Below are 19,835 nucleotides of genomic sequence, written 5' to 3' on the forward strand. Positions count from 1 at the left end.
GAACGAAGCAGCCATTAAATTAGAGGTCAGTGTGATATATGGGTTCAGTAATATGGCCTGCTATAAATATTTAAAAAAAGACCTTGCAGTGTTGTTCCCTACCCTTTGTTTTGACAATGTAAACTGAAATATTCACTCTTTAGAATGCCTATCACTGCTTCTTCATCAACTCCATTTCACAATCTGGTTTGACCAAGACTGTTGCTGGATTTAGCTATGGTCAGTCTCTTGGTTTAATATGTTTGCTCGTCTAAACAAAATTAGTACTGTATAAGGTATTTTTTTTAATCAAGAAGAAGGAAGTAAGTAATTAGTTTACTTCAGCTGAGTCCCTTGTACTGTCCCAGGGCTCTTAGCTTTGACAAATAAAAGCCCAGCTGCTATCCCCTGTATAGACTAGGTCACAAAGTAGTTTGCAGTTGCCATGAAAGCACCATTGATTTCTGTCAAGAAAATCCACTCACTTTTCTCGGTCAGTCAACTCTCTTTACTCATTTCCTCTGGAGTATCTAGTGTAAATATTTATTTCTATTTTCTGTGTTTACGTCTTTCCTATTTAACATTCAGAGTGACATGTATTGAATATAAATATAAAGTAATAAATAAATCATTATCGCTCCACCACCTCTCTTGACATCAGGGCACAGAGTGAGTTGGAGGCAGGGCAGAAAGCAGTGACGAGTGATGACAGTGATAAATTATGATGCAGACCATCTTCTCAGAGCAGCAGTATGGAAATCGAATAGGAACCATTTCAGTCAAAGTCCGTATGACCAATAAAAACAGGGAGAGCATCATGAAGAGATGTCCACTCAAGTTTAAATAACAATGACACAACAACATTCTTCATCATTGCTATCGATTAATCATCAAATCAAATACTTTTAGCTTTTTTAATATCTTTAAATATGAGATCTGAGGCCAACCACTTCCTCTGGATACAACAACAAAATGTACCTATAATTGATTACATGCTAAGCATGTAGGAAATTACCCTTTTTTTCGGGGAAGGATGGACCCCAGACCACTTGTCTCACCCTTCATTTTAATACTGCATGTTCCTTTAAAGCACAAGAGGAAGGTTAGCGTTGTTATGTTCAGAGTATAAAATGTATATATTTGTTCAGACTTCACCTCGACCCTGCATAGCATGACTCCCTCCCAACCCCCCCCCTCAAAAAAAACAACAACAAAAAACGTATGCACTTGTATGTTCGTATGATTAGCACTTCAATCATAGCACTTATGCACTTATGCAGAATCTTTCACAAATAGCAGTTACGATCCTCAGATGAGGGCTTGACAGTTGTTTCTATATTTTGTTTTACCCCATTGACGGTGATATGTTGTGGTTTCTCTCTTGTGACAAATGTACTTATTGTAAGTCGCTTTGGACAAAAGCGTCTGCTAAATGCCCTAAATGTAAATGTATATAAAAAGTGTTGTAGGCTCCTGAAAGCCTGATTCAAGATATGATTAGGCATCTCTCTTAGCCTCATGATACCTTGACTTGGTTATACATTTCACTGGGTCTACGAGAGTTAGAATTATAATACAAGTGTCTTCCCTTTAATGAGGTTACCTCCAAGGAGACTATGTTTTCGACCCAATCTGTTTGTTTGATTTCAGCAGCATTACACAAAAACTACAAGGTAGATTTCCATGAAACCTGGTAGAAAGATGAGGCAATTCAAGAGATTTCGATGCAGATCTGAACAAGGGGCAGACATACAATTTTCTTTAACATTGCAAGGTAGGATGTATTTAGTGTGTGCTATTTGGTGCAGCTTGATTGGATTTAGGGGATTGTTGGGCATTGGCAGAGGTATGCATTCTTCGGAGCGTGAGCTGGACTCAGAAAAAGTACGATGAGGCAAGAAGTGACACATATCGTAGCTCTTTCCGAATCTGGAATGATAACATATTCTTTTGCTGAAGCTCCATGATGAAACAGAAAAAAGTATTGGTCTTACAGCTCAGTGAAGCTCTGCAGCGCAGTGAACAGTGACGACAGCATCTTCAGTCTGATTCTCCGTCCCAATTTATCTATCCAGGTTCTTCTACCTGAAACACATAAAGACAGGTGAGTGGTTAAAACACACACACACACACACAATTGATAATGAGATAATAAGATCCTGCTTATTGTTGCTGATGCAGATAATAGAATTGAACTTTTTTATTTTGCATCTTACAAGTACAACTGAACAGAACTGAATTACAGTGACATCATCACATTTATAAGAGAGAAGCTGTGAACACACACACTAACAAAAATGAAATGTAACACTAGATATGAGATGTGATTATCCTTCAGAGGTCTTAGCAGATCTGGGTTTAGTCTGCAATGGGAATGGATACAATTGGCATCAACTCCCAGGGTCAAATGATTTTGCAGTAAACACAGGTTTTTTATCAGCTCCAGCTCTGATCCAGAGTAATTCAAATATGACACCAGGATGAACATGCCATCTTCTTCCTCTTTATTTTAGCAGCCTGAATGTTTCTGTGCTTATTGTCTTTTACTTCTTGGGAACAAAGTGCAACAGCTATTTTTTTTCTTAGTATAGTCCAAAATGCTTCCGACGCCTTGGTGTCCAATGCTATTTTGCGTTTCTTTATAGACAATATATCTACATGAACCATAACCCAGATGTCTACTGTAGATTTTGCTACATGAAATGTGACAGAAATGCTTTAAATGTGAGTAATAAAATAATGAATCTGCCTGTTTTAGTCTTGACCAGTCACAGTTGGTTTATTTGTACTGTAGTTAATGACACTGAGGTGATTAGTAAAAGGTTGTTTAACATATGAGAGTCACAATCTGCATAAAAAGGTGAATATGGTTCATTCACTACTGCACGTACTTGTAGGTGGTCATGTATTGCAGTGCATTATTCTGGCCTGGAGTCAGTATTGTAAAACACCTTTGGCAATGTTGCCAAGTCTGTGTGTAAAGCAAAGGGGCTCTTTACATTATAGAAACTGCTCAATATCAGCAATCACTGAGACAAGCTGAGACACTTAGACAAGCTGTAGCATAATACATTACAGTCAACAATGATTTGCTGCACTGCAGAGTGAATGCAGACATGTGGCATATTTAAACTCCTATAAATTAGGGTAGTTTAGGTTGAAATAAAACTTCACCTAACGAAAGATGAATAGGTAACTTCTCTCTCCCACTTTGTTGGTGTTTATGCAGATGGTATAGGTGCACGGCTCAGTTGTCACAGTTCTATGATGAGGTCATGGAGAATTGTCGTGAGGCTGCCACACTCACTAATTACGTTATTTGGACATTTTAATGAGGTCAGTGCACACAATGATGAAGTCATTTCACTTGTGTTGATGCTTAAGTTAATTTCATATACACATGCACCTTAATTGCTTCCTGTAATACAATAAGGACACATCCTCTTGATGATTGCTGGAGATGGATGCAAACTTGATTAATTCTCATTAATGCATTTTATGCAACTGCAAAGTGTATTAGCATATAACATACGTTGGGATTTTAGTAGAGCCAGAAAACATCTGTTCAGTCAATTACAATGAGAGCAGAGGAAGGAGAGGTTTAGACAAATAGTCATTAGTTAGTGCTCCATTGTTTTTATGTACCTATCATATGAGACGGGGACTGAAGCAGGATTAACAGTTATTGAGGTAGCTGCAGGTTTAACTTCAGAATTACAAAGCTTGTTCCCTTCTTAATGGGATAAATCACCATGGTAACCTACACTGCACCCCTAATCCGCTCTGGGGAAAGTTAATTTACTGATAACAGATCACAACCCAACTACTGACCAATCAGATCAATGGAAAATTAGAATCATCAATCAACAGGATCCCAACAAGGACAATCTTTGTCACTTCCTTTTAAACACTTTCAACAACAATTGGTATTTTTATAAATCGATGGAATCATTTTGCTGCTCCCAATTTTTATTTATCACCTTATTGTCTAGTGGACTGGTCATTATATGAAAATAATAATAATAATCTTCAATTGTACATCAGGTGTTTTAGCCTTTTAATCACAATAATGTTAAAAGCCGAACCTTATCGTTTCTTACCAACCAACAACTTTGGTTTGACATGGTCATTCTCTATTCTTAGACTAGTGCTTTTATTGACAATGAATCAATCAATTTTTATTTGCACAGCCCATACTCACAAATCATCCTCTGCCCTTAACTCTCAACTTTGAGCCCCCTTAACCTTAAAGAAGTACAATTGTAAATCAAGAGAATGTTTTTCTGACCGTAACTTTTTATTTTATCTCCAGTCATCATCTTTACCATTAACTGTGTAAAAAAAGTCCTCTGGGGTTCACTATTGATTTGAAATGATGTTGAAGGAACAGACAAATGATGATGTCCTGCTAATCAGGAAAATAGACCAGAAAACCACGTCCTGAAATGATTATATCTGACTGCATATTTTTTTGTTTAATATAAAGGACACATATGTCGTTACAGCTGTATCTGTTTCCTGTACTGTGTCCCTGAATATCTCTTGTCTCTCCTCTAGCTCCACCCTGATTAAACCAATCGGTCATCAGTGTGGGTTGTGGTTCTTTAAAAACTCCTGTCTCAGGATCAGAAGGGAGGCTTCCAGTGTGGGGACGGCTGGGCCTCAGCATGGGATTTTAACATTGTGTGTATTGTGTTGTTTGATGATAATAAATCCCATGGTTCTGCTGTTTTAAAGGCTTTCTGATCTTGATTCGTATCAGTGGTGGTCAGTGATTTTACATGTTGTTCGCCTCGTAGGGCCATCGTGGGGCGTAACAATGTTGAATTCATTATCATATATAATCACATTGTCATCTTTCCACTTCACTGGTGTAGAAAGTGAAATACACACAGAAGCATGTGCATTAAATAAAACTGGGCTGAAAACAACAAAATCAATAGTAGGAGTGGAAATGTGCATACAGATGGAATGTGTTTTATTTTGGATTAAAAGTACCTTTCTCCTCCTCTCAAATGTCTAAATCAACTATGCAAAACATGCACACCCCTGAGGGACCTCAGAGGCCACTTTGGTTTATTCAGTGTCCACTGAACTGTGCTAGTTAAATTTTTTGGTAAGTTGTAAATAAACACCACTAAAGCACTATTTCAACTGATATGAAAAAATCCTGTTTTAAAAAAAAAATGCTCTTAGTTTTAAGATCTTTTGCATTGTGAGAGATAAGTTTATACATTGTTTATGACATAATTAGTTTCCATGAACATTCACAATAATTCATAAATACAATACAAAATGTATGTGTGATGGCTTCACAACTTATCTATATACTCTCAGCAGCCTCCAACAAACCTCTCAGCATCAACAGACAAGACAATCAGCACATAGACAGACAGACAGACAGGTCCTGATTGGACACTTCAGCCACTCTCTTCCAGCAGATCTCCAGCAGTTAAAAGACAGTAGTGGTTACTATGTCCATGCACAGCTACAAAGACAGATATTATTAACCCATGTTTAGTTTATTGATTGCTGCATGAAATATTTCATTTTGAAGTGTCTTGCTCAATAGCACCTAGTGTATGTGGCCACTGTATGATTTTCATTGAATTGCCAACATCAGTGAAAAATGTGTATTCAATGTTACGCAGGCCGATAGGCTCGGCGCAGCAGCATTGTGATACCTCTTTATACGTTCCCTTTTCTGAACTCCATCTTGACCAACAAATAAAGAGTAAGGAATAAGAAACAGACAGAAACATGATGCAGTGTGATCCTGATGTCTTATTGATTTGAAAGATTAAATCTCATCAACTCTCATCCTGCAGTCTTTCTTCTTCTATTGATGGAAATAAAGAGACAAGCTACCGACACAAACTACAAAAGATTCAAAGCTGTACGTGCACACACACAAAGCAAGAGAGAGCGACTCTCACTCGGGATGTACGATGTCCCAAGGCGCAGGGTTTGGGGTCATTTATAATGCTTCTTGTAAGGGTGGAGATAAACATCGGGGGAAAGCAGGCTAACTTTGATGGCTCCACTTTGATCTTAACCAGTGTCAACAAGCACTTAATACGTTTGTGGAGAAAGATAGAGGAACGTTCAAAAAAGAAAAAACACATTTCTCATTACCCTCTCTCTTCCCTTCCATCCCCATCAGTTTGATCCATCATAACAGATCCAAGCTGGAAGGTCATTTCTTGTCCAGACAGGCTGATTCAACAAGCAGCCAAACATATACAGTGACCGACAGCGAGTCCATCTACTGAGGTACACCCTGCAGACTGACCACATGCACGTAACAAGGTGAGCGTGTGTAATGTGCTTTTTGAGCCCATCATCTCTCTGAAGGCATCGTTATAGGCAGAAAGGCCGACGTGGTTAAAAAAAGCAATGAGCAAATGGATTCATGTTCACACCTGCTGTTTAATACGACTTATAGCTTGAGTTTAGCATCAGTGGGTCAGTAGCTCTGTCATTATGTGATCTGTGAATAATGTTTTGTTATTATGCAGTTAAAAAGCCTAGGGAACAACATTTCTAACCAGAAGAAACAAACACAGTGGTACTTTATTGAGCCGAGAGCGTTGGACAAATTCCTTGCTGAATTTGGGCCTGCAGTTTAATTTTGTTTTCGTGACTAACTCAGTGAATGATACCAGTCCTTGTATTTAGTGGTGTTTTGTATTTGCAAACCATGCTGTGTGCAAGTGAATGAATTTGTTTGTTAATCTAGCTCCATACACGTGTCTATTACAATGCCTCTCTCCTCTATTACATTTCTAATCCACAACAAACCACTTTAATCTGAAGCCACCTCCCACAATATTGATGCATGCTCTTATTCACGTTGAGTTTTCACACATCACAGCTGTGACAAGCTCATGTGTATCAGGTGTTATATTGCAGTGGCTGAGAAAAAAGGGAAATGTGAATAATAGCTAATAGTACATGTTTTGCTGTTGATCACTTATTATTACTGTAGATAATTTAGAGGTGAATACAACAGTAATTTAAATGACCAGTATTAAAAACTACTTGCTGTTTCTTTCAGGCCCGCAGAGTGAGAAGCACAGGGGTTTGGGATGAAGTGAGTAAACAGTGACTTCAGTGAGCTTTTCAGCATTTCATTAAGTGCAATAAAATCAGGATGGCAGCTCAGAGTTACTGAATCAGCCACTCAGCCCTTCTGGCAGCGTCTGTACTAGTTGGACTTCAGTATGGCACCAGGTCTCTCTTCATTACCTGTCAGCAAACTTCTCTAACTGATGGAAACAAGGACGGACAGGGGGAAGAGGAGAAAATGGGAAATGTTCTGGCATGTGTTGGTTCAAGTACCTGATACTGACATTATGAAGATGATGCTTCCCTTCTCTCTGTGTAACCTCTGTTGATCAAATCCCCCATCTTGATGAGGTTTGATACCCTACATCCCTTCATCCTCCCTCCTTTCTTTCTCGTGCTGACATATCCATATGCAGCTCCATCTGGGGGCAGTCCCACTTGTTCATGTTTCATTTCACTTCCACATGTGTTTTTCTTTTAGTGGTTTGTACTCAGACCACAACTCTGCCTCTCTACACACAGACAGAGCTGCTGTTTTAATATCTTTGATAAAATCACAGCACCAGGAGAACTCGCGTTCAGGGTTTCCATTCTGCATTTAATGATTAATACTGATGCCTCTTTAATGTCAGCATGTGTGCAGCCTAACCCCTTACCTTTTACCCTAACCCACACCACCCCTACCCTAACCAATAACACACTTACCCTAACTCTGAACATCCTTACCCTAACCATGACACTAACCATCTAGACCTAACACTTCACACCTAACCCTTACCCCTTTACCCCTGTCTGTCCATCAGTGTATTTGTTTCTTTGTCAGCAGGATAATGTAAAGACTACAGAAGAGATTGGGCCAAGACATGGGCCAAGAAAGAACCCATTACATTTTTGGCATGGTTTTAGATTAAGGGGCAGACTGAATTTAAGGGGACAGCTGGGCCTTGGCGGAGTTATGCGCTCTACTGCGTGCTATTATATTTACTTACTGTTCTTTAATCGTCAGAGCCCTCAACTGGTATTAAACAAACATACTACTGATCCTTGAAAATAACCTGTAATTCTGTTGATTTTCTTCTAAATTAAGACATTAAGCTTAAATTAAAAAGTGATGCACAATTTATCCCATTGTTTCACCTTTACCAAAAACTAATGCAAATACAATTCAGGTTTGGTTCAAAAGTCATGCTAACTTTTACTCAATAATACCCTTGTTTTGATCCTTTATGGGGTCAGAAAAATGTATTGTGATGCTGCATTTCAAGCAGATAAGGATATGTTCTGCAAAAAATATTTAGTGTTTATATTGGAAGGTGTTCAGAGCAGATTAAATTTAATATTTAAAAAAACATTAGATGCACAGAAGCAGTAAAACCCCCCTCATTGATCCTATAAAATATGTGTTAGATCTTTGGATATGATGTCTCTTCATATTTCAATAGTTTTTCCTTGACTTCTTTGTCTTTTTATTTGTTGTCATTGCTGTATTCTTCCTACATGTCTGTCTCATCTGTCCAGCGTGTACCCCGTCTCTCACACAATGTCAGCTGGGATTGTCTCCAGCTCCCCTGTGACCCTCAAAAGGATAGGCAACATAGATAACAGATGAATGGATGAATGGATGGACAGACCGTGAATGCTAATTTTCTCTGAATAAACAAACATGAATAAAAGAAAATAAATATATATATATATATATATATATATATATATATATATATATATATATATATATATATATAATTCATGCTCAGGTCACCTTCATGCTGTCTTTAACTTAACTTGCTCAGCAGGATTATCTGTGGAGCACAAGCTAAATTCAGCTCTGTATGTTCTCAGGTTGTCAGGTAGTGACAAAAGCGGTTCCAGGATGGAGGGACTGTGCGAGGAGGGGAGGTGAGGTGGTGACAAGCAAATGAGTCATCAAGAGGAATAACCAGCACAGGGAGTCTTGGAGCCTGTCTGTTTGAAAGAAAATATCAGTGTGTGTGTGTCGTCATAGTTTAGTGTGCATCAGTGTGAGTGACAGAGCAGCAGAGAGAGAGAGATGTTAGCTGTGCACAAAGCTGCTTGTTGTTGCCTGGGAGTACTGAGCACTGTTTCGCCCTTATGTTTAGTTAATGGCTCATTATTTGCTCGAAGGTGCAGAGCTACTGTTGGAGTCTCATCGGTGAGACTCACTGCCTGGTGACAGAATGGATGCACTTCACTACTGCTGAACACAATGCAAATTAAGAGAGAGAACATGGCTTCACACCAGTGGACAACAAAAAGAAAATGCCAAGTATTCCCCAGACTAGCAAACTGCTTCTATAGCTATATTAAAATGGCAGGCACATTTTAAAAAGGCAACAAATATGCATGTTTATGTACAAAAACATAAACATGAGTACAGATTCCATTAAGTGATGGAAAAAACTAAATAAGGGAAAAATCGAACATGAAAAGTGAGCTCTTGTCTGTGATTTAATCTTTGCTGTTAGCGAACGACTACACAGCCTCCAAAAAGCCCTGCAGAAAAGCAAAACAGAAAGGAGGACGAAAGATGATACTGGAGGGATGGAAAGGTAGAGGGCAGGGACAGATGCACTGACATTTCCCACCAATTACCATGGTCCACAGATTGCATGCTCGCTCTGCCCACATACGCTGCTGTTCCTGGCTGCCGTGTGCATTGATGTGGAATATGGACAGGCTGCAAATGGGCACGTTTCCAGATAAACAAGACCCAGACAAAGTTTTGAAGAAATGGAGGCCTAAAGCAAGTTCTAGTTCTTGTAACTGGCCCCACAATGCATAATCACGTTGTGCTGCCTTAATATAGCAATATGTCAACACTATGCAAAGACCAACAAACCCAGATGGGCTCAAGTGCATTTGCTATTTATACAATGTAGGCCAGAAACTAGCAAATACCCCTGTGTTGCCCTTGGCATCACTTAGCCCCTTAATGCTGCTATAAGCTACAGTGTTTTGAAGTTAAAGTTAATCAGGTCTGACCGTTGTTTGGCTAACTGTAACCTGCAGTTGTTTCTGAAGAAATCAAATCATGACGACACAGCTACAGATATAGACCAAGGAGAAAAAAGTGCGGCTGTCATGGAGGACGTGCTAACAGTTTAGAAACTTTAAACCTGGCGAATCAGAGAAAACCGTGATTTTTAAAAATATTTTAACCAAGAGGTTGCCTGTTCCTATCTCTGAAACATGGCAGAGGTCTCAAAGAAAACCTAATCTCCCCTCTCTCTACTGACCGGTGAGCATGAGCAGGGCGCTTAATCCCTTGACCTTAGAACTTTTATCTTGGTAGTATTTCCTCCCTTTGTGAGTTCACACCTTCTCTCCTTTGATAGAAGATCCTTCATAAGTGATTATCTTTAACTTCAGTTCATGACAGCAAAGTGACTGCTGTACTGTAGATGAGACACCATGTTCTAATTATAGACTGAGAAAATTGTACTTGACACATACTTTGACTTTTTAGTTGGGTCCATATCCCATCCACTAACAAGGAGGAGGCAGGGTTAAGGAAGTCTTCCAGCTTTATGCAGTCAATACAATACAGGTTCAATACCCGTTCTGATAGCATCAATATATGGTTAGCATTTGAAGGATGATATTAGTGAAACAAAATTAGAATCACAGAACTGATTCTTTCTTTAACAGCTTTCTCTCCTTACCGCTGCTTGTCATTTCAATGCCCTCCCCCCCTCTCTTTCCTTCATCATCCTATCCCTCCATCCCTCTTCTTTCCTCCCCCCTGCTGTATAGATACTGCATATTTGATAACCGCGGTGTGTTTGATTCCACATGCCCAGCCCGCCTGTCTGGTACTTTATTGAATACAGAGATTCCTAAAACGGGCCACTGATATTGTGTCTGCCTTAAAGGATTTCTCTGTTTAGTTTCAGCTTTTATGGGTAAAAAAAAAAACTCCTTCAATGTTTGGTTTTTGTGTGTGGTTTCTTTCTGTTAAAAATAGTATAACATACTGTATGCTCTTTTCACTTCCAATAGCAGCTTGTTTGAATGTGGATCATGTCAGTGTTGGGTGAGGAGGCAGTTTTTGAGGAGAAAATTTGAGAGACTGAAAAAGAGAATATGTATAAGACACAACGTAGACTAGCTAATTGTAACTGGAATTAATTTGAATCATCAATCAGTGTGTCAGTTGCGTAACTAATAGATCAATGAAGAAGTGCAGGTTTCATTTCATGCAAGAGAAAAAGCTGTTGAATGGATGAATGCTTGCTGGAGGGCAATGCAAGAGCACATTTATGTTTGAATACCAAACAACGTAAATGCTATAATTTGACATCAAGACAAATTAAATGTGAGCCTCCTCTAAACTAAGTTTGCAGGTAAAAGTGACTCTGCTTTTCTATTATATCATCACTGCTTGTCCCTTACATTTTCCAGATTGTGGGTTTGAACATGTTCAGCCGCGAGGATCCCTCTGGGACATTATCACATCACCCAGGGTCCACTACTCCAAAAAAGACTGAAACCCACTGTTATAAAGAACGACCCACAGCAGCCACCGAACTGCTGCATCATCTATTCAACCTGCTGTTTATACCTTGTGTCTGACACAGTTATGTTGTCCTTTGTACCCGGGGCAACTGCTAACTGAATGACAAATGATGCCTTCAGCACTCAGACAAAGGACCAAAAACTAGGTTTCTGTGAGTCAGTTTTTTCCTGTGTTCCTCTGCTTCTTCTTTATCTCCTCTCCCACTCGTGTTTCGCTCCCGGCCCACTCTCTCAGTGGGGAGGAGGGAAGAACGCTGCTTAGCTAACGCTCCTGCTGGCTCGGCGTTAGCTTTAGTGTCAATTCTTACTTGTGACTGCAAGTCAACTAACAAACAGTCGTTATGAAAGAGGCAAGCAGATCTCAGCCGGCTCGCAGTGGGATGTCTGGAGAGCTTGACACATTGTAACTCAACAGCTGGTCTAGAAAGGATGCTGATGCTCCAGGACTTGTAATGACTACTTTACTCTCATGCACGGAGGCCACTTGTGACCAGAACGTTTCTTTGGAGATGATATGTATAAATCAGGTAGAGAATCTTTTACAAGTGACCTTTGAAAAGTTAATAGGATAATAAGAAGCCAATCAATATATGGCTCTCCTCCTTGTTTCGTTCTGTTGCCCCAGTTTCTGCAGCTTGACACAAGTCAAATGTGTCTTACACAAGCTTAAGAAAAACTGTTGACTCATAATAACTTTGTCTTGTCGGTGAAGTAAGAGGAACAGTTTACATAGACGCACTGGCGTAAACCAATTTACCTGTAACAGTTCCTTGTAACTCTTTATGAAGGAATAATAGATGTGAAAAATGGGCATTGCTCCCCCAAAGATCTAAATTAAATTCTATTTTTTTCATTATTACAAATGCTCTTGAAAAAAGAGGAGTGCACAAATGTGACAGTGACAATATAAGTGAGTGAAAAGGGAAAATTCACACATGTAAAACAAGAATATGTGAGAGGCCCAGAATGTGCCCTGTAGAGCTCATAAGTGGCTGCACCTCATGCAAAAAGCCCACTTCCTTTTTTAATGCTAGTAGCTGAATGTGCTGGGAGGTCTAAATATGATTCTAAAGGTCAGAGCCCTACTGAGTAGGTAAATGCACATGTGTGGCATTAAAGGACACACTGGTGTGAAGGGTGCCAGTCTCAAGAGGAGATGGAAGGTGATTGACAGTCACCTTTGAGCAGGTGAATCGGATAAAGCATACGGACACACATAGAAACAAACAGTGGACACATGGTGTTAAGGGAAATCTTTCAAGTTGAAACTAATCACACACAGAACCTGCAATGTAAATACTTCTACTGTTAAAGAATGACATTACTGACTGCCCAGTTAGGGCTGTGTGATGTGGTGAAATGCAAACTGATGATAGAAAAACTTCCACTGTTTCATAAACTTTTGTTTAAATAATTCATATACTTGTTTTAATGCAATTGCAATTTTTTCTAAAAATCATATTGTATTGAGTGTTAACTTATGGAGGTAAATAATGATGTATTTTAGCATAATGTGTAAACAACGAAAGGGTCTGACGACCTTCTGAATGCACTATATATACGAAATATGTCAAGTCTGTACAAAACTGCAAAGAGTGAGATATGTGAAAGTTACAATGCTCATATGTGAAAGGAGAATGCCTCGAATGTATAAGGACCGGCACAGCCCCTCACAGTCACGTATTCATAATCCACTTGAAATGAGACAGTACAACCGGAGCCTGATGGTTCCACATCATGGTGATTTGTGGTGTACAACAAGATTGGTGAATGCTGCATGGCTGTTACTGTTCTGTGCTACAGCTGCAAAGCAGAGTAGAAATGACACTTTGCCCTGATCATGAACTGGAGCAACACTTCACGTTGGCTAAGTGAATGATGACAAAATTGACTCCATGATGTCAATATTTACTCCAACCAGAAATAGTGGTCTTGATTCGAATCCAGTGACAACAAAATTCAAGAAATGAACCTCCCTTTCATTTTCTCCATTCCAATGGAAAGATTACTCCCCACCAAATTGACTTCACACTGACATTTTGACTTGATGCTTAGTGTTTGGTATCTGGAAACTCAGTTAACCCTGTCAGAGAACATTCATGTCTGAGTCAATCTCTCTGAGTCAACTTATTTCACAAGACACTCGTATGCAAGCACACGTGCGTTTGCCTCGTCACAGACACACGCGTTTACTCGTTTGAGCAGATATGGTCTAATGGTTTTATGGTTTTGTGTGTGTGTGTGTGAGAGTCCCTCTGTCTGATGTGTGCTGTCAGGTGCGACCATGCAGTGCCCAGTGGGAGAGGATTGAGGTGACTCAGACGGACACAGTAGACTTGTTTCTACCACTGGAAAATGGATGGGTGTGGATGAGGGAAAGCATGAGAGACAAATGACTGAAATGGTGTGTGTGTGTGTGTGTGTGTGTGTGTGTGTGTGTGTGTGTGTGTGTGTGAGGAACCGGAGGTCCTCCACCCCCACACTCATTCAAGGAGTTCTTCTAGTCATTGACCTGCTGCATCCACACTAATACAAATGTATTTGACACTTGTCCCATTTCTGCTGTTTGCTGAGGGGATCTACTGACAGAAGTACAGGGAACGTTTGACCCTCTGTGTGTCAGCGTGTTTCAGAATGGTTAAACTTTAATGAATGCGTTTTGCACCAGCTATTAAGACGCTTTGTAGGTGTGTGTTTCTGTGTTGCAAAGCAGCAGCAGGTCTATTTTTAGCCGAACCTGATGATGTATTTATGTGCCGGTCATGGAGCCGGGCTGGAGCAGTACAGGTCTGTCAGGCACTTAGTGATAAACAAAGCCTCAGCACAATGTTCCAATCAGGGGAGAAATCAACAAAACAAAACGATTGAGGGGCATTTCTCTATGTCAGTGTGTTATGATTAATGGGTGTTTTTCAGTTTTCTACTCGGTGTCCATCTGACAGAACACACACACATTACTTTACTTACTTTAATCAGTGTGACCAGACACATTAGACAGATCTAACAAATGCCTCTGTCTATACCAGTTATATGACAGATTTGATAGTGGATTCTGATCTAATCTAATCAGAGAGGAAATACACATTTGCAACACACCATAAAATGGTCGACCTGAATTCACAGAGTGATCAAATGTTGCCTTGTTGACACTGGATAATGATGATAAAATCGTACAGATGCATATCAAATTTAGACAGATAACAAGAAATGTGATGGGCATCTTGGATATAACCACTTCTCCCTGAAGGAAGGACACCCATGGTTTGCCCTTTTCCAGCCTGTCCTGTTCTCAGTGAACAGCAGCTGTTTAAAAGAGCCCCAGCAGGTCTGAGCCTCCAAACCTGACTCGAGTCATCAGTGTTTCAGCCGTGACAGAAATGAACTTTATAATGAGTCAGGAAATTGAGTCTATACCCCTTTGTCTTATCTGTCAGTTATCATTTTAAAACGTAGGAACATTCTCTTTACTCCAGCTTTTAACTAGATTTTGCATCATACACCTTTTATCATTTTTATCACTTGCTTCTTTTCTGTTTTTATGCAATTTTTTATTTAATTTAATTTCTTTTTTCTTTCCTTTTCTTTTAAATGTTATTTTTTTTAAATGTTCTTATCTTAAACTGTATTTCTTGTATGAAAGGTGCAATAGAAATTAACTTTATTATCATATCATTATTATCTTGTATTGCGATATATAAAAATTTAGATTTGAAATCCCTCTTTCCATTTTGTGAAGAAAATGTTTAAGATCATTAGAAGCAGCTTTTATTCATTTATTCAGTGTAATTGTTTATGCTTTGAATCATCTTATTAAACAGTGACAAATGCTGATCTACTCACACGGACATTTCCTCCCAATTTTGCTTTCGTTCATTCACACCTGTCACCATCTGTCCTGTCGATCTCCCTCCTCCCTCCCTCCCTCCCTCCTGTTTGTTTTAGCCTTCCAATGATCTCGCTGCATTATTTACATCACAGGGCTATTTCCAGATCCCCTGAATTATGTACATACAATTATGTACATACTGAATGACGCTGCAGAGCAACCCGGGAAGTGTTTGATAGCTTAACTGATCCCTTGCATGTGTGTTCAGGGTTCTCCCCCTACATTCCATCTCTGGGCAGATGTGTGGGGCTGGATGCGTGAATAAAAAGTGATGGAGAGGAAGTTGATTTAAGAGTACTCTTTATGTACAATATGTAAATATCTGTGTGTGTATTAAGCCTAATGCCATGCGTTCCAGTAATACAGTGGAGATCAATTCTCTCAGTGTCCATTAGTGAAGTCTGACCCTGTGGGACAAGCATGGAACCAGATGCCTGCACTACAGCAGCCTGGCATAACGTGCGCTCTCATCCATTTAATCCCTGTCTACGCTTTTGTCTCTTTCACTCTCTCCCACCGTTTCAGCCTTTCCTCACCCTTTTACAATCTATATCACAATACATCTATCCTCTTCCAAGATTTGCTTCCCTCACTCACACTAATGAGATGACTCCACACGCTTTTAACTTATACCTGAGTAAAGTACACAATCAATGAGCAGATAGGAGTGTAGCAATATTCATAAAACATAAACCGCATCACTGGATGATCTGCTGTGGCAGTGAGGCTGATAAACTGACGCTGTGAAAAAGGGAAGCTGAAGGAGGGTATTTTTGAAACATCACAGTACAGTTGAATCTTGGATAATGCTTGTTGTTTAGTACTGACAGTGCACAAATAAGAAAAAGAAACTCTTCAATTGTTGGCTGGACCAAAACTGTCCATGACTGTCTGTGTGAGTGATAAAGTTACATCATTGGTCTGCAGGCTGAGAGTTTATCCATTGGCCATTGCTCCATAGAAATGAATTGGCAAGAACAGCTTCATAATTTGTCATCAGGGTTGTGTGTAAAGGCAGTGTTGTCTATTTAACACTTCTGTAACATTTTAAAAACTTTCCTTTGTTACTCTTTTTCTTACAAAAGCACTGTGTGACACATCTCTGGATATGAGGTCAGTAAGTTTGTAAGTTTCTACTATGGCCTCAATTTTGCACATTGACCATGTATGCTCCATTCGTACATACTAGGTTTTGACCTTGTGCTGAGTATGATACATTACTTTTGATTTGTTTTTATCTAAGGAAAAAAAAACAAAGTTGTCAACACCTTTTTTCAAAATGTTAAACAGCTGCGTGATATGACAAACATCTAACATCCAGATAATTACGCATATAAATACTCCACGGTTCATTAGTGGGCTGTCTCCTATCTTCACATACTTTAATGATAAAGTAAATTGTGTAATTTCCATCTGCATCATTCACTTGTTTTTATTTCAGAGCGACAAATTGGGAGTTGTTGTAGAAACTATTACTTTGACCTCAGTTAACTTGCGCTGCATTTGCCAACATCTGCACATTCCAAGACTTTCCAGCTTAAATGAGGTGAACACGATGACCACTTTACATAAAATCATGGGGCATTAAATTGGCTGAGTGATAAAAAGGAGAGACGTCCTGTAAGAATGTGCCTTGATAACGACTGACTTTAGGTAAGAGGGACGCAAAGACACAGGTAACAACAGATGGCGTTCGTTAATTGTGTGCAAAAAGCAGCTCCATGAATATGAGGTCAAACGAATCCACACTGATGTTCAATATCACGTAAAAACCCTGGTGAGGACAGAGGAGAATAAAAATGATTAGATTTGTCCATCTAATCATTTTTATTCTCTGCTCTGACTGGAGTTGGTCCAACTCAACTCAACTGTTGCAGCTTTCCCCCCTAAAAAAACCAACTAATGCCACAGTAAATGCTGTGTGTTTATTATGATCTCACATGATGTTAAACTGCTATTAGGTGATAAAGCAGACACATGTTACTAAACGTGACTGTTGTCCTCATTCTTCACTTTCTGAAGAAGAAGCCAACCTGTTTTTTTCCTTCTGTTTGGCTGCCAGAGGAAAAACCAACAAAATGGCTCCAACGTCATAAAAAAACAAACAAAATAAAAAACAAACCTCCTCAGTCTCAAAGGCTCGACTCCCTTCTTCTGTGTCCTCCTCAAAGAGATTAATTGATTACATACTGTAGATTTGGCTCATTAGCGGACGACTTGCCCACACATGAGGTTCAACGAGCTCGGCGGCGGGGGAGCGCAGCCAAGAGCTCGTTATGGTTTGTCGAGGCCCGTGTTAATTGCTCCATCACACTGTTTGTCCAGTTTCTGTGGTGACACGCTGCTTCATTGACTCCGCCAGGTCTCGCTCTCTCTATCTTGCTCTCTCTGTCTCACTCTCTCTGTCTCACTCTCTCTGTCTATCTATATTCATATATGAACAACACATATGCAAATATATACATATGCATATATGTGTGTTATGACTGCACCCTCAGAGCCATTAACGCATATTTTTGCGGTCAATCATGTAGCTGCAAATTAAAGAGGAGGGATTGTAGCAGAAAATATCTACTGGTTAGGAAAACTGTTAGAAGCCAAGTTAAATATTATATATATATATATAGTTATGCCAAAACACACATAACTATGTTGCATGCAAATATCTACTCTAAATTAATATGTAATGTATAGTTTACCCATTGTGGGTGTTAATGCTGAACCCAGTGAATGCAGAGCAGTTTAAGGAGCTCTGTCTAAAACAAAAAGCAGAGAAAAACAATCATCCAGTGGCAGAGAGCCCAGGCCTGGCTCATCATCAACATCTAATCAATGTTTTTGAAGCAATGGCGACCTATCAATCAAATCTCAGCTGCGGTTGTTGGAAGGTCTAACGTTTTAAAACAGCTTCCTATTTTGAGAAACTGATTTAGTTTCAAGATTTTGCTACCCTGTGCTGAACGGGGACAGTTGTGGTTACAACCCATTGAACCCACTCACTTTCTTTAACAAACAAAACATATGTAGGCCTCAGTCCTGGGTTTGTTTCTGACCTGGCCATTCACTGGGCCTCTTCATGTCTTCCCCCGTTCTCTCTCCCCATTTCACACTAACTGTTCTGACAGTGGAGGTGAAATGCAAAACAACAAAAACATTGGGATTAAAGGGCGTTTGTCTTGGTGAGGTATGCCCTACTAATTACTCTTATTTTTGCAAATTATGATGATTGAATGTCAAATTTACTTAAAAGAAATTATATTCGATAAAAAGCATGAAGTCAATCAATCAATTTTTGACATTATCAGATATGGTCATGACATTAAAACTATAGTGAAATGGGCCAGTTATGTAATGCTGCTGGTATGATGTCAATTGGACTCAACAGCTCTTTTAAGAGGCTATTTTTGCTGAAAACATGCCTCAGATGTGCATGTCACACAGGCTGTGTGGCTGCTCAAACCTGTTAACAAGGGCGCTACAATGAAAGTCAAGAGGTTCAGCGGCCTACATGCACAGGTCACGTAAGGAGTGTTGCACAGGCCCGAGGCTGCAGCTCTTTTTACAGCATATTTTGACTTGTAGGAAAGTCACAGGTAATATGATAACATTAACAATGACTCAGTTCCAACAAGTATGACAAAGAAGCAGCTAAATGGATCAGCCATCATTCATTTACATCTGTGCTTTTCTGCTGTCATGTCAAAATGTCTGTAACAAGAGTCCAAAAAGGTTTTTATGTTTTGTGATAAAATAAATGCAAAGGTTTTAACTGTCATTCAAAGCTGTGGAACACTTTGGATTTAAGACACTGATGCACATGCCCATTCTAAAACACAGGCATATTGTGTTGGTGCAAAGAGATATGCTTATAAAGTTAATGTTATAGATGGAACATTTTAATATTGGAGCAAAAGTGCAGAATTCAAATTGTGGCTTGTGATTGTCTGTTAAAAAGATTGTGATGTGATTTTTATTGGGCAGATCGTCAACCCTCAGACAAGTTACTCTGACAAAACTCTGTTTGATTGGATCTGTTGACCTTGTTATGTAGCAATATAGTAAAAATATTTGTGCATTAATTAATCTTCAATTACCACAAGATTACACATGCCTATAGAATCATGACCTCATCAGCCTTTATATTGGTTCCTGATAAGCTTAGCTTTCACTCCACTCTTCTGTGCAACATCAGGCACAACGTTTTGCAGAAATGACCTTTTGATATATGACACATCACCACTGAAAGAAGATAGTGCTTCTGTTATGTTCCTCAACAATCAGGGTCTTTTACCTGCGATAACAGCAGTACTACCTGGAAACATAGGGGGAAAGACTATCAGCATCGCAGTCTATTCCTCCATGTAACACA

At 39.4% G+C, this 19,835-nt stretch overlaps 1 protein-coding gene across 2 annotated transcripts in view; it reads right to left on the minus strand.

Annotated features, from left to right (window-relative positions):
* sphkap (SPHK1 interactor, AKAP domain containing) overlaps positions 1-19,835 on the minus strand; it is a 95,199-nt gene that overhangs the window by 47,535 nt on the left and 27,829 nt on the right. For both annotated transcript variants that reach the window (XM_069534491.1, XM_069534489.1), the window contains exon 2: positions 1,974-2,064. In XM_069534491.1, the coding sequence (XP_069390592.1) occupies positions 1,974-2,017 (44 nt within the window). In that variant the 5' untranslated portion in view covers positions 2,018-2,064. The remainder of the gene's footprint in view (positions 1-1,973; positions 2,065-19,835) is intronic.

This window comes from Paralichthys olivaceus, chromosome 11 (genome assembly GCF_024713975.1).
Source record: "Paralichthys olivaceus isolate ysfri-2021 chromosome 11, ASM2471397v2, whole genome shotgun sequence".
Classification (NCBI taxonomy): domain Eukaryota; kingdom Metazoa; phylum Chordata; class Actinopteri; order Pleuronectiformes; family Paralichthyidae; genus Paralichthys; species Paralichthys olivaceus.